General features: G+C 40.1%; 1 protein-coding gene across 2 annotated transcripts in view; it reads right to left on the bottom strand.

Moving 5' to 3' along the window:
- BCAT1 (branched chain amino acid transaminase 1) overlaps window positions 1–14,910 on the bottom strand; it is a 102,448-nt gene extending 87,538 nt beyond the window's left edge. The window contains exon 1 of one of the 2 annotated variants that reach the window (XM_087442675.1): window positions 14,712–14,910. In XM_087442675.1, the coding sequence (XP_087298801.1) occupies window positions 14,712–14,717 (6 nt within the window). In that variant the 5' untranslated portion in view covers window positions 14,718–14,910. The remainder of the gene's footprint in view (window positions 1–14,711) is intronic. The other variant, XM_087442673.1, reaches the window with a different exon arrangement.
- Window positions 14,911–15,172: the final 262 nt, after the last annotated feature.

Raw genomic sequence — 15,172 nt, 5'->3', positions numbered from 1 at the left:
CTCCGGTCCCAAGACTAAAATTTTTAAACTCAAGGAAAAGATTGGAAGATGATATTGATGAAATCTTCCCCTCACCCAAAAAATTGGACACTAGGAGAGAAAAAATTAAAAAATTAGAGGATCAATCAAGGAGGTCTAACATAAAACTAATAGTTTAAGAAAAAGAAAACAAGGAAAGAAAAGGGGAAGAAATTATCAAAGATATATGACCAGAAAATTTCCTAGGATGACTGACTAAGGACTCATGTCACCATAAAGTTTCCAAATACTAGAAATAAGACTAGAAATTTCCAAACTCTGATATGAGTGCCCTTGGACTTCTTGTTAATGATGCAGGAAGCTAGAAAACAAGAGAGCAGTTCCTTTAAAATTCTTATGAAAAATCATTTCTAACCTAAAAGACTATGTACAATCAAATATCAACCTAGTGGGATAGTAGAACAAAAGCATTTTCAGGCATGCAAAGAATCAAAACATTTCTCTCTCATGCACTCTTTATTTGGCAACTATTGGAGGATGCTCCACACAAATGAGGAAGTAAACTAAGAAAGAGGAAGCCACGAGATTCAGAAATCTGGGGACCTAACACAGAGAAACAATAAAAGGTGCCAAGGAGAAGTCTTAGACAGACAGCTGTGCAGCTGGTCTAGAGAGAAACCAGGACAGATAGGAGCAAGAGCAAAGAAGGTAGCAGAAAAAAGAGTTGGGGGGAAAAAAAGGAACTGACAGATAAATGGATACATTTGGCCTATGCAAAATTATACGGACAGGCTATTGGAGAGTTGGGAAGAATTCGTAATAAATACATAGTAAAGGAAGCAAATGGAAGAAAAGAATGCAATAATTAACTACAGGAAAAACAAAACGTTGTGTAAGAAAAAAAAATGTAACCATAGTACACTGTGTGACTCACCAGTGACTTTTAAAAATGTAGTTCCTTCTGCTGCTCAAAACCCCCCAGGGTGTTCCACTGCACTTAGAATAAAATCCACACTCCTTAGCAGGATTGAAAGGAGTTTTTATGCCGTGGCCCCACTCCTGTAACTTTTCCCTTCACTCACTAAACCCCAGGAAGTCTCATTTGCTGCTCCCTATGCATGGGACACTACCTCCAGATCACGCCGAGGATTTTTCATGGTACCTGACTTAGCTCATAGTTCACCTTCTCCGTGAATCTTTCCCTGACCAGCCAGTATGAATTAGTACCGGCTTCCCCTCAACTCTGTCGCTATAACATCCTTTCATTTTATTTTCTTCCTATTGCATCACTAATTGAAATATTTCATTTGTTAGTATATGAGAGTAAATTGTAATAACATTAGTTAATACTAATGTAGTACTTATTTTGGACCAGGCACTGTTATAAGTGCTTTGCATTTGTTGTTTTATTTAATTCTCATCGGGATGCAGTGTAGGTGCTATGATTACCACCATTTTATCAATGAGAAAACTGAGGCACAGTTAAATAACTTGCCGGAGGTCACTCAGGAGCAAAGCCGGGATTCACACACCTGGGGTCTGGCCCCACTTTGTGTTACATGGCCTTTCCCTGCAAGCGCCAGGAGAGCAGCGACTTTGCCTACTCTTTATCCTCATAGCCTCAGGACCTTGAGCAGTGCCTGATGCTTACACAGTGAGTCCTCCCTAATATTTGTTCAATAAATGCCAGTAATCTGAGGTAATCATCCTGAGGGAAATGAAAAGAAGGGGTGGATATTTTTCCTCCTTTGGCTACTGGTTGTACCACTTACCACATCTCAGTTTTGTTTACCTTTTGGCACCAGCTGCTTTGGTTTGTCTAGTTTTAAGATCTCTTGGTCTCAAGATATTTCTGTCTTTCTTACAGGTTTTGGGTCACACTGTGACTCCATAACATTATTATTATCTCTCTCTCTCTGTCTAATTGTGTCACTGCTGTATTAGCACTTGTCAGCTACCTAGTGACTGGAGGACAAGAAGGCCCCACCCTCTGGTCTGTGCTCAGGTGAAATGGGTGTGATGGTCATGGTTCCATGGACCAAGTGGATCCAGTGAGTTGCCTAAAAGACATGACAGAAAGCTCACTGATGGAGTGGTGTGGGAAAGAGCAGGACGCTCCAGACCACTCCTCATTGGACCATTAGTCCAGGGAGGAATCCAGAGTGAATACATGCAGAAAAAGATGACCTGTCCAAGAGAAAGAAGACAGAGCATTCCAGAGAGGGTTTAGATGGCCAGAGAGCTCAGGCAGCCAGGACACATCACTCTACAAGAGTGGAACCATGTGTTTCAATTTATAAGCTCAAAGGACCCAATACAAAGTCCCACCAAAATCCACTCATTCCTCTTTTTCCATACCACTACCAGCCCACTGGTCCAAGCACCATCATCTCTTCCTTGCGTCCCAGCAACAGCCTCCTAACTCACTCCCTTAGTAGCTCACCCTCAGTTTTCTCGCCAGAGCGTGCTTTCCTAATGGTGAATCTTGAGCATCTTTTATAATCTGGAAATTCTGAGAATTTCCAAAATCATCAAGTCTTGGTTCCTTTTTGCATGATAATTCATCCATCAATTTATCTCTTTCCTCTTACATTTTACTATAATCAAGAAGAAAACAGGCTGCATCTTTAATATGTTGCTTAGAAATATCAGCTAAATATCTAGGTTCATTACTTACAAGTTCTGGTTCCACATAACTGTGATACACAATTCCACTAAGCTTTCTTCCACTAAATAACAAGGATTCCCTTTCCTCCAGTTTCCATGAACATGTTCCCCAATTCTTTCTGAGCCCTCATCAGTAGTACTTTTAACATCCATATTTCTACCAACAGTCAGTTCAAGGCAATCTAGGCTTTTCCTATTGTGCTCCTCAGAATTCTTCCATCCTCTCTGCCCAATGCTCAATTCAAAGCCACTTCCACATTTTTAGGTATTTGTTACAGCAGAACCCCATTTCCAGGGACCAAAATCTATATTAGTTTCCTTTTGCTGCTGTAACAAATTATCCCAAATTTCATGGCTTAAAATAACAGAAATTTATTATCTTATGGTTCTGGAGGTGAGAAGTCCTAAGTCAAGGTGTCAGTGGGGCTGCATTCCTTCTGGAGGCTCTAGGGTGAGAATCTGTTTCCCTGCCTTTTCCAGCTTGTAGAAGCCACTTGCATTCCTTGGCTCATGGCGCTTTCCTCCATCTTCAAAGCAAGCAGTGTAGCATCTTCAAATCTCTCTCTCTCTCACCTTCCCTCTCTCCTTCTCACTTCTGCTTCCATTGTCACATCTCTTTCTCTAGCTGTAACCTTCCTGCCTCCCTCTTGTAAAGACCCTTGTGATTACATTGGGCTCACCTAGATAATTGAGGATAATCTCCCCATCTCAAGATCCATAACTTAATCACATCTGCAAAATCTCCTTTACCATAAAAGTTTCTGGGGATTAGGACATGGACATCTTTAGGGGGCCATTATTCTGCCTACCACACTCACCAGCCACCTATTAGGGGCCAGGCATTGGACTACATGTGGTTGCACAATGGTAAAAAACTGGATATGCTCCCTGCCCTCAAGAAATGTACATTCTAGTGGGAGAGTCAGACATCAATCCCACAACCACACAGATAATCACACCAATAAATATTTGTAGATTGCAGTTAGTGCTCTGAGGGACTGGGAACCATGGGAAGTTGCGAGAGTCTCTCTGAGGTGCAGCATTCAATCTGAGGCTGGCAGCTAGCGGAGGAGTAAGAAGACCTTCGGGCAGAGTAGTGCAAAGACTCTGAAGCAAAAGTTTCAGGGATGAGAGGAGGTGGAAATAGTGGTAACAAGGTGAGGATGCAAAGGTGAGAGGGACCAGATCCCTTTGGGACTTTTAGAGCATGGTAAGAACTTTGGGTTTTATTCAAAGCATAGCAGGAAGGGGTTGAGTAGTTTCTTTAAGCAGATGACTGATGTGATTGCTCTGCTCTGTGGAGAACAGATTAGGGGTGAGGGACAGAGGTGAGCAAGAGGTGAGCAAAAGTAGAAATCTATATACCCAGTGAAGAGCAGATAGTGGCTTGAACTGGGCGCATGGTAGCTCCAATGGGGAGAATGGTACAGATGTAAGGTATATCTTGGACCAAAAATAACCCATGGGGTTTGGTGTGATTTAGTGTGATTCAAAAGTCCAGGGTATGATCATAGGTGTGGGAGGCATATGAGGAATATTAATGGAGATGAGAAATTAAAGGGACTGAGATGCCAGAAAGGGGAATGGGCCTCCCATGGACCTTGAAATAATATGGAAAACAGGACTTGGGATGGAAGAGAGAATCAGAAGCCAAGTGCTAAAATCTTCAGTGGATAATGGGGGCAAAGTGACTAGGATGTCTTTCAGCGATGGTTATGAGGAAGAGAGAGGGTAGCACAGACCGATGGTATGAGTAGCGGAGTGGGGCTTTACAGGAAGAGTCTGATGTGGAGACAGCATTGGGCAGGGTGGAGGAGACTAGCCCTCCTCCAACTCTGTGAGGGGAGAAAGTGGAGAAAATGAGCAACTACTCTAGAGGATGGCAGGGAAATGACCTCACCTAAGGGTAGGAGGAGCAAGAAACATTTAGGGAAGGTGAAGAGGGATGTGCTCATATTGAGTTGTAAAGGGTATTATTGATAAATTTGGGTGGGAAGTTCTAGTGAGGGTTGAGTCAAGAGAGAAAATACAGCATTAAGAGAGAGTGAAGGCAACGGAGGGCATTGTGAAAAAATTGTGACATGGTGAATTTAACTGGTTGCCAGCTTGCCAACGTTTTGATTCCCAATAGTTCATTCCCTGGAGGATGTTGGGTACTCAAGCTTCTCTGTGTGTACCAGTGGTCTGGAAGGGAGGCCAGGCATGCTTTTCCTCATGGTCTTCTATGGTAATGGAATGAGTGATTGAATCTAGGTCCAGAAGTCTGGGGTTGGGTGAAAGTGGACCACGTATGTGCCTAAAATGCTCTTACTTTCTTGTTCATCTGGCCTTCTTTCATTGTTCTGCTTAAACATCACCTCCACTGGAAAGCCTTTCCTGATTTCTCTGACTAATCTTTTTCATGTACCACTGTACCTTGTGCAGACTTCAACTGTAGCACCTATTGTACTTTATTGCGTTTGCTTCTTATACATCTCTCTCACAAATAGAGTTATTTCTCAGGAGTAAGAATAATGCTTGAATTATTTCCATTTGCCTATTACCTAGTACAAAGCCTGGTACTCTTGGTAAGAGCTACGTTAAGTGTTTAATTCAATGAAGCTCAAATTAATCATTGTTTTGCTGGTCATTACTGTTAATATATAAATGTTAGGTTTGAAGAAGAGTTGTATACTCTTAATATACTAGTTACTGTGAAGTTTGGTGTATACATTACATTTAACCTGCTTTCTTAATAGATCAGTTAGTTTAGTTAGGTAAATTTCAGTTAGTTAAAATTGAATATAATAGTTTAGAGATTTTGTCAAGATATAAGTCATGCGTTGCTTAATGACGGGGATATATTCTGAAAAATGCGTCGTTAGGAGATTCCGTCATTGAGGGAACATCATAGAGTGTACTTACACAAACCTCGATGGTATAGCCTACTACACACCTAGGCCATATGATACTATGATCTTATGGGACCACCATTGTATATGCAGTCCATCATTGAGCAACACGTCATTATGCAGCACATAACTGTATATCCTTGATCTTAACTAAATTGTGCTGAATTACCCACTATGTCAGATTTTCTTGATAATGGCTCTAGAATCAAGTTAATTTCACTACAAGGCATTTCTATTTCTTTTTTTATTTCAATTTTAAATATAATAAACTCACGTGTCAAAAATCAAACAATATATAAACCTGTACAGTGAGAAGGTTCATGGAGTTTTCCTCTTATAGAGAGCTTACTCGTTCTTCCCTCCACTCATTATTTTTACCTCATTCTTTTTTATACCTGATGAATATGAGGGTGACTTCCAATTTTTTGTTATTTCAAACAGTGATGCAACTCTTGTTCCTACGTCATTTCACACATGTATAAGTAAATACAAGGCATTTCTAATTAAACTAACTATTAACAATGAAGTTGAGCCATTAAATCTTTCTCAAACTATGTAGTTAAGTTAATGTGGTTGCAAATGACCTCTCATTCCCAACGCTTCAAAGCATTGTCCTGTAACATCAAGTAGACTGATGGGCTACTATAAATAATGTTCTAAGAACATTGGTCAAGGGGAGGGAAGGTGCCTGGTTGACCAGCAGGCATAATGTTAATATAAGAGGCATGCATGAAATTATTAAAGGAGCGTAAATCATATTGACATCCTATATCTACATATTCACTGAATTACAGTACTAATAGAATATTTGCTCTAATGTGACTTAAAAAAAAGAAAATGCCAGTTTAGTTAATAAGATTGTACTTTTTAACCAAGTTGTGAAAACATACACAATGTTATATTAAAAAGAAACAAGCGTAAAACCTGATGGCAAACTATCAGCCTAGCCAAGCATAAATGGTGATGTCTATAACCAAAAGAAAAGGGAAATAAGTTAATTATCAGGAAGCTTTTAAACAGTGAATATAGTAGGTAGCAGAACAGTCCACAGAAGATTTGAGAAGTCTTGGTTCTTGAGGTATTTAAGAGGAATAGAATTGAAAGCTAGAAAAATAAACTCAAAAGAACAATCCTTCTTTGGCAGAAGTAAATGCCTAAAATGACCTAATAGATTTTTTCCTTTCAAAATTCCAGTATTCAATGAACACTGCCTCTAAGTGCCTCTTTTGTTGGATTTGTTTGTCAGTGTATGCATTAATTAGTTTGCTTAAAAACTGCATTGTTTGCAGCAAAGAAAAAAAACCCATGTTACACAGTATTGGAATTGGTTAATCCCAGACACATGACTTTGTTCTATATCCTAAGTCAGTTGCATGGGATGTGACAGGGGCATTTCCCTTTACATACTGCCTAAATCTGAAAACAGTAGAGATTCAGCAGACTGGCACTGCTGAGTTGGTTTCTTATGATTTTCATGGTATTTAGTTCAGATTGCTATGTAGTACCTTTTTGGATGAATTTTCCCAGAAATGTTTACAATCTATATACAGTTTCACCACTGACATTCTGTAAAAAAAAAAAAAAATCAGAAAATAACAGCTATATATGCATTAAAAGGTGTAAATATTTACTGTTCTCTGTGTTTTTATAACCGTCTATCTTTGGGGAGTCAATTAAAGCTTTGACTCCAAACAAATCCAGGAAATATGTATCTGCTGTCCGAAAACAGAGTATAAAACAGAATCAAGTAATCTGATCTAGGAAGTCTGGAAATAGGTAGTTGATTGAGCTCAGCTAATATCTGTAAAGCACCAATGATGGTGCAAGGTTCACGCTACAGTAGAGGAAAAGGTAAGTGCAGAGAGAGTGCAGGATATGATCAGTATCTCATATCCTGACTTCAAAATGTGCCCCTACTCTTACGTTCCCACCTCCCACCATATTCATTCCACTGTAAGTCACTGTTCTCAAAGAATGCCTAAAGAGTAAGCCGCATGGTGAGTGGCGTGATGGAGGGTACAGATGGGGAGGAGGTATAAATGGACCGGAAAGAGTTAGGAATGAATGTATGGAAATGCGGGAGATTACCCTGAGGAATAGCAAATCCATCGTTATGACTAGAGGAGTGCGTACACATAGAAGAGCTGCAAGAGAATAGATTAGAAAAAGACCTCATGCACTGAGCTAAATTCAGGAGACAATGGAGAAGTCATAAAGGTATTTTGAGTGGAAGAATTTGACGTAATCAAAATAGTGCCTTAGGAAAACTAAGCTTGAGACCAGTTGAGAAACTTTTGAAGTAATTCAAGCAAAAAGTAATGAAAGCATAAATCAGTATGCTAGTGAGAGGAAAGAGAGAGCATACAGATAAAGAGAAAATAGAATCCACAGAACATGATATCTGATGGATGTGGGGGATGAGAGAATAAGAAGGAAAGAAAAGATGGCTGAACTTGGGTCAGATATCCAACCTTGCTACAATCAGCTGTGGCTGAGGTGGGGTCACCTGGTAGGAACATAGCCATGTAGGCCTGTCCCTTTGACAGGCATGTCGGGCAGGGAAGTTATCTAAGAAATGAGAAGAACAGGCACCCAAAACTACTAAACTCCACTAAGAAATTGTGTATTAACCATTTAACAAAACAGCCACGCACATACCTCAAAACTAATTAAGATTAAAGAAATTAGGGTGCAGATTCTATAAATCAAGTTCCATTCTTGGACTATTATAGGAAATCAAAATATGCCACCCCCAAAATACGCCACTTTGACATAAGGATTATTTTGAGCTGAAGGCATTTGAGATCTAACAGATGCAGAAAGAAGCCTTCCTGGAGCTTTCCTTCTCTGACTAACAGCAGAAACTTGTGAGATATGAGGACTGCCATAAATCCCCTCTCCTGGGGCAGATTTATGGCCATGAAGAAGATGGAAAGTCAGCGATGAGATGGACTGGCACAAACAAACCTTACCCCATTAGTTTCCCCATATAGTTACCTTCCCACAGTTTGCTGCTCTTGGAAGCCTAAAACCTTTGCCTTGTCACTTCCCTACAAATTTCTTCTTCTTTGTAAAGATGCTATATAAGCCCAAGTTCTAACCAACCCTATGAGTTACTCATCACTTAGTTTCTCTTGTGTGTATGCATGCTGCATGTGTTAATAAACTCTGTTTTTCTCTTGTTAGTCTTTTGTCAGTTTAATTTGCAGGGCCCCAGGCGATAAACCTAAGAGGATAGAGGAAAAAGTTTTTTCTTTTCCTACACTATACACTTTAGATCTTTATGACATAAAACATGAAGAAGAAAATGATCACTCATGTGCTGCTAAAAAAACAAACTATTGGTTGCCTTCTGTTTGAACTAAAGGCAGGTGATTGTTTGGGGCTTTTCAATATTTAAAAGGCATTGTGGATCTCATATATTTTCATATCTCAGCTGATTACAGAGGCAAGAGCCAGCTCTTCACTGCTCTAAATAACTAGATCATTTCAGTATTTTCCACCACTCTTCATACTATATTGTCCTGGTTTTTTGTTTTGTTTTGTTTTGTTTTTGAGGAAGATTAGCCCTGAGCTAACATCTGTTGCCAATCCTCTTTTTTGCTGAGGAAGATTGGCCCTGGGCTAACATCCGTGCCCATCTTCCTCTACTTTATATGGGACTCCGCCACAGCATGGCCTGACAAGAAGTGCGTAGGTCCACACCCGGGATCAGAACCTGTGAACCCTAGGCCACTGAAGCAGAGCACGTGAACTCAACCATCGTGCCACTGGTCCGGCCCCTCTATTGTCCTGGTTTTAATGACAAATAATTTAGATGTAAAATTTTATGCCCATGTGTGTTTACATTTTGCTGGGGAGATTGTCCATACTTTTCATAAGATTTACAGTGGTATCAGAGCCAAGGAAGGCTAGAACCACTGGTGAGATGCACAGCACACTGGTCTCAGAGTCAGAATATCTAGTTTCTCATTATGCTCTGCTATTTGTGAACTTAATTCTAGTAAGTTTTCTGATCTTCATTTTCCTCTTCTGTAAAATGAGATCAGTAATAGCTGTAATGCTTTCCCCATATGAATACTTGGAGGTTACAATGCAATGTTATGTAATTTATATGTCATTTTAAATATAAAGCATCATTAATCTAGTTAAGAAACGAAGTCCTTCCTCAAGCCTGGATGTGTTTTTTCTATAAACACCAATGCTAACCTTGCAAGTACGATACAGAACATTCACCAACATTGAAAACCATGGAATCCCTGAGTAATGCATTATGCTTCCCCATGTAGACTTGATAGCTCCGTTTAACTCTACCTTTTATCTTCAAAGTTCAAAGAAACATTTACTGTGATTTCAGATTCCTGAACTAACATTTGGTACTAAAATCAAAACAATATAACTTTGAATCTGAATCAGCTAAAATGAAATGTACTTGGCAAAATCACCCTTTAATGTTGTGGTGGAATGCTAACTGCTGAGAGATCAAACCGTGCAAACACGTCCTTGGCTTCATTCCAGGATGTGCCCAAACTGCATTGAGATCTTTGTCAGTCACGTAAGAGACATCTGTGGCATGTTCGGCCTAGAATATCCCAACAGGTGTTCCTTCTGTCTAGATTTATGAGGAGTCAGATAGAATTTGAACTCTCTAATTACATCCTAGACTACTTAGGGCTTCCTAAGGCAAATAACCATCTACAGTCAAAATAGCAAAAACATTTCTCACACTAAGAGATAGACCGTAAATGCAATTGATCAAATATTCAGACCTACATATCAAAATAAAGAACTAATAAATTGGTTCTTTCTAGATGAAATACAGGACTATTGTTAATGGAAGTAGTTGACTTGACAAGTATTTCACAATTTTTCAGTCACAAAGAAGCACGTGTTTTTTCAATATGACGCCTCTGGATTACTGCTTGTTGTAGTGTAATTTCCTCTTTTTTTTCTTTACTTCCTTTCTCCTTTCTTCTTAATGTTTTTCCTATATTTTTAGAGCATGATTACCTCTTTAAGATTTTCTTTCTCCCATCAATCACTGAACACGAGAAAAATGTTTTGCAAAATAGTCATGGCCTATGTGACAATAGAAAAATGTTTGTGATGTGCTGTGCTGTATTATTAAGATGATATAATTTCCAAGGAAATTAAATTCCATTTATTTTAAGGATATAAGTACTCAATGTCTAGAGGTAATATTGTTCACTTGTGGATTTGAGAGGATTAATTAGAAGCATAGGTGCTATTGGCTCTTGAACTCTGGTGTTATAGAAAAGACCTATTCTGCTTTGGTTTTGCATTCACCATTGATGTTGTGAATCACAGACTACATCTTATAAAAATGTTTGCAAATATTTTGAAAGTATGTTTATGAATCAGTTTATGAATCTCAAATGCTTAATTTTTAAACGTTTAAAAAATATGAGTTGCACCTCACATTCATGTCTCAGTTGATTTATATGGAATCCAATTTCAGTGGCCTTAGTTGAATGGGCACTGACATGTATTACCAAATGGGCTACAGGGGCTCAGGAAAGCCCATCAATAGGAACGTTTACCATATGTTATGTTAAATGTTTAAAGCATGTGGACAGCTGTTCAGGGGATAACGTTACAACGCAAAGACTGCCCACATTTACAACTGTAAAGTGAGCAGACCAGCCAGTTTCCTTCTGTGCTCAAAAGAATGATAATATCACACAGAAAGTAGAGGATGCCTGGGATAAAGATGTCTGTTAGGGAAGGTACCAGATTTCCACTCTAATATGGTAGCAAAATCCCCTTGGTCATAAGGCTGAACATTCCGCTGGGTTTCCCTAGGTAGCTATCTGTTATTTAGAATTGTGGTTGCCCAGCCTAAAGAGAATTAAAGAAAGCTCTTCGTTTCCATCCTCCTACACTCATTGAGAAGAGGCCATTCAAATAAGCAGACAACTTGAAACCCCAAAAGATATACCCAACCGAAACACTCAAGATGGCCGCAGTTTAGAAACAATTCTTCATTTATGCAGAGAAACAGTTTCCTCATAAGCCCAGACCTCTCGGGTTAATAACACTACTATCCAGCTGTTCACTTCCCTGGTCTATATCTTGCTATTAGAAATAAGGAACTGAAGGGGAGCAGAATATGTCACCCCAAAAATATCGCTGTATGGCATAAGGATTATTTGGGGCTGATTATTTTTGAGATGCTGAAAACAGAAGAATCTCTGAAAACAGAGCAGAAGTTGCCTTTCCTGAGGAAAATTTACATTCATGAGGGAAATCTCCATTTGTAAGGGTGTCTCCCTCTCGGCACCAGGAAAAGAAGGAAAACTAAATCTCTAGAAACTCTTATCTATGGAGAAGGCACCACCCACTGAAATCTGCAACCTTACCCTTGTTTACTGTGCTTTGTGTGATAACTGCCCCTCTGCCAAAATCTGTCTTTTGTCTTTAGCTGAGGATGATACTTAAGGTGGTGACTTGGGCCATTTCGGGGAGTTACTCAGTTTTCCTGGGTATCTCCCATGTATACAAGGTGTATACACGTTATTAAACTTCCATTTGTTTTTCTCCTGTTAGTTTGTTTTATTACGGGGCGAGGGGGCTCAGCCAAGAACCCAGAAGCATAGAGGGAAAATTATTTTTCCTCCCCTGCAGAGCTAAAAGTCCTAACCTGAACTGGGATAAAATCTAAATTTATGAAAACAATTGGGAGATACACGACTACTGCAGGAAACCATAACTTGATTTTAATTCTTAGCACAAACCTCTGTAATAATCAAATGACTGTTTATAAGGTTTTAAATCCATTTCAAACAATTAGATCTTCTCAGGTTCAATCAGCTGATAGGCAAGAGAAATTCTTGCATACAAATGGAAAATTTTCTTAACTCTTCTTCTTTTCTGTCTGTAGTTCTAAAATCAAATGAAGTTATTTATTATGTAAACTCACTAAGTGAAATATTGGCCAAAATTACATTCTTATCTTTTTTTCTCCCTTTTTCCTTTTTCTCATCACCACAGGTACTACCAATGGCTTTTTGTTAGGCCTGCTTAACTAGCTATGCATCTCTGAGCCCGGCCTGAGGGGCCACATCCTGTGTCTGGAATGTAAACTCCCTCTCCCTTCCAGGCCTCTTGTCTTGCCCCCTGCACTCACACAAACAGCCCTCTCCCTTCCTGCCAGTCCCAGCACTCTCCTTTCCTTCACTTAACCATGCATCCCTGACAATGACTTCTCTTGTTTCTGTCCTTTGCAAGGTGTCTGTTTTAAATCTCTACCTTAATTCAGTGAATCATATGTCCTTACCATTTTTATACACATGCTATTCAATGTATATGCTATTTTTCTTATCTGGTTGCCCATTCTGTCTGTGTTCATCTTAAAATATAAGCACCCAAGCAAGACCATGTCTAGAAAATTTGCTCAGGACAGAGCCTATCATGGTGCCATGTGCAAATAACATTTTAATAAAATAATAATAATGAAGGCCTGTCCCCGTGGCTGAGTGGTTCGAGTTAAAGTCCCGCGTGCTCTGCTTCAGCAGCCCAAGTTCAGATCCTGGGCGCGGACCTACTCTACTCACCAGCCGTGCTGTGACGGTGTCCCACATACAAAAAAATAGAGGAGGATTGGCACAGATGTTAGCTCAGGGCTAATCTTCCTCAAGTAAAAAAAGAGGAGGATGTTAGCTCAGGCGAATCTTCCTCAGCCAAAAAAAAAAAAAAAAAGATTATGACAGCAATACTTAGATAAAAGGTAAGTAGAAAGTTTTTTGAAATAGTAAAAACAAACTTAAAGGAACCTCAGTGCCTAGAATACAATCATTTCTTTCCAAATCTTAGTAAAATATCAGGAAACAGAAATAAGACTACTTGAAGATGTCCTCTAGTTTCCTGCATTATAAAAGTACCTTGTAAAAGGGACAGGGGTTTTTGGACTCAAAGTACCATTAACTTACAAAAATGCATAATCAGCTACAATTCCACATAGGACAAGGAAAAGCCGGAGAAGCAAAACTGTTTATTCTCATCATTTTCTCCTTTTACTCACGAATGCTATACTCAAAGTGTATTTTTCAGCTGAAATTACACAGGCATGAACGAGCCAGAAATAGAACATCTAACTACAGAAAAAAAAAAGTTGCTAAAATTTTCACTGTGGCACATTTGCGTTATCTCTTTTTAATTCAAAACAGTGTTTCCATTCCGTTTCTGCTTAATCTTAGCAGAAATTTTTGGTGAAAAAGGCACCATTTACATATTTTGTCTTGTAAATGAAATTGTGGTCTGGGATGGGTTGTGGATAAATGCAGTTGCCAATGTACTTCATCTCCCTCCTTGGAAACTCTGAATCATAGCTTTACTTCTCCTAAGAGTTCAGATTGCATATAGGAATCTCTTGTTTCCAAGATGTCAGATGGCAGGACTTTCCTTTTAAAAAGCTGCTCTTCAGGTTTTAATGTCATTACAGTTTTCCAGTGTGTGAGACCAGGAAAACAGAAATTAACATTGTTCCTTTCTAGACCTAAAACTTCAGAAATAATAGGCAACTAGGCTAATTATCCTTGATTAGCATAGAATAAGTCATTGGTGGGCTCACTCACTTTAATGAAAGCATGCCCTTAGGCTTATATGGTTTGTTACTCCTAGAAGCTTTAATTCCACAAGAAACAAAATAAGATGAGCCTTCTGCTTTTAATAACGATGAGACAGTTTTTCCTCCCCTCTCCCGCCGTCCTCACCTAGTCCCGCACCTCCCTCCTACACTACACACACCCAGCAGAAAACCCATGTTTACAGCCAGGGACGCCCCCATGCCTCTTCTCCAAAATCCCCCACCTCCTGTGCATCTTAGAAATTGAGAAAAGCTTCCTCTTCCTTTCCAAACTTCGAAACAGGCAGGGGAGGGAGCTGCGAGCAGCTTTTTATCTCGGTTCACAAAAGCAACTGTGAAAAAGCCTGAGGAGGCACATCCTGTGAGCGGAGGTTCAACAGAAGTCTGAAAAGAAAAGAATGGAAGGTCCCGACCAACGATGATTGGCAAAGAAGCTATTAGAAACGTCTGCGTGGCAACAAACCATGGTGGTCCCTCCTACGTCCGCTTTCTGCCAACTGTGTCTCTAAGGAATCATCGGTTCGATCCATACACACATCTTTGTAAAATACAAAGCCATGAGCAGTTACCTTCATTGTTCTGTCGGCCGGGAGGACAGCTGGAGCTGAGCCGAGGGCAAACCCGATGCGTCCCGGGCCCTCCGTGCGGTCCGGGTCGGCGGCTGCGGGAAGGTCTGGGGAAGTGGCTGCGGTGGCTGCGGTGGCGGCGGCCACACGTGGCGGGCGGGAGTGCAGACTGGCCCTCTGGCAGCCGAGATCGATGGCTCCCCTGCAGATTGCATCAGCAGGAAGAGTCGTAAGACTGTGTTTCCCCCAGGCACCCCCAGAGGGTATAGTCTCGCCCAGCACCAAGATTCAGACCCAGCCCCCAGGCTCACACACCGATCACTCCTGAGGAGTGCAGTGTTTCAAACAAGTCACCGCATGTTACCCCTGAATTACTTCTATGAATTTGTATCCGAGCATGGGGACACCATGTATCGTAGATGCAGGGTTGGCGAAGCGAAGGAGGAAAAGAACAGACCGAAAAT

Source organism: Ceratotherium simum, chromosome 17 (genome assembly GCF_057802395.1).
Source record: "Ceratotherium simum simum isolate JZ-2026a chromosome 17, ASM5780239v1, whole genome shotgun sequence".
NCBI classification, from domain to species: domain Eukaryota; kingdom Metazoa; phylum Chordata; class Mammalia; order Perissodactyla; family Rhinocerotidae; genus Ceratotherium; species Ceratotherium simum.
This window is presented reverse-complemented; position numbering and strand designations above follow the sequence as displayed.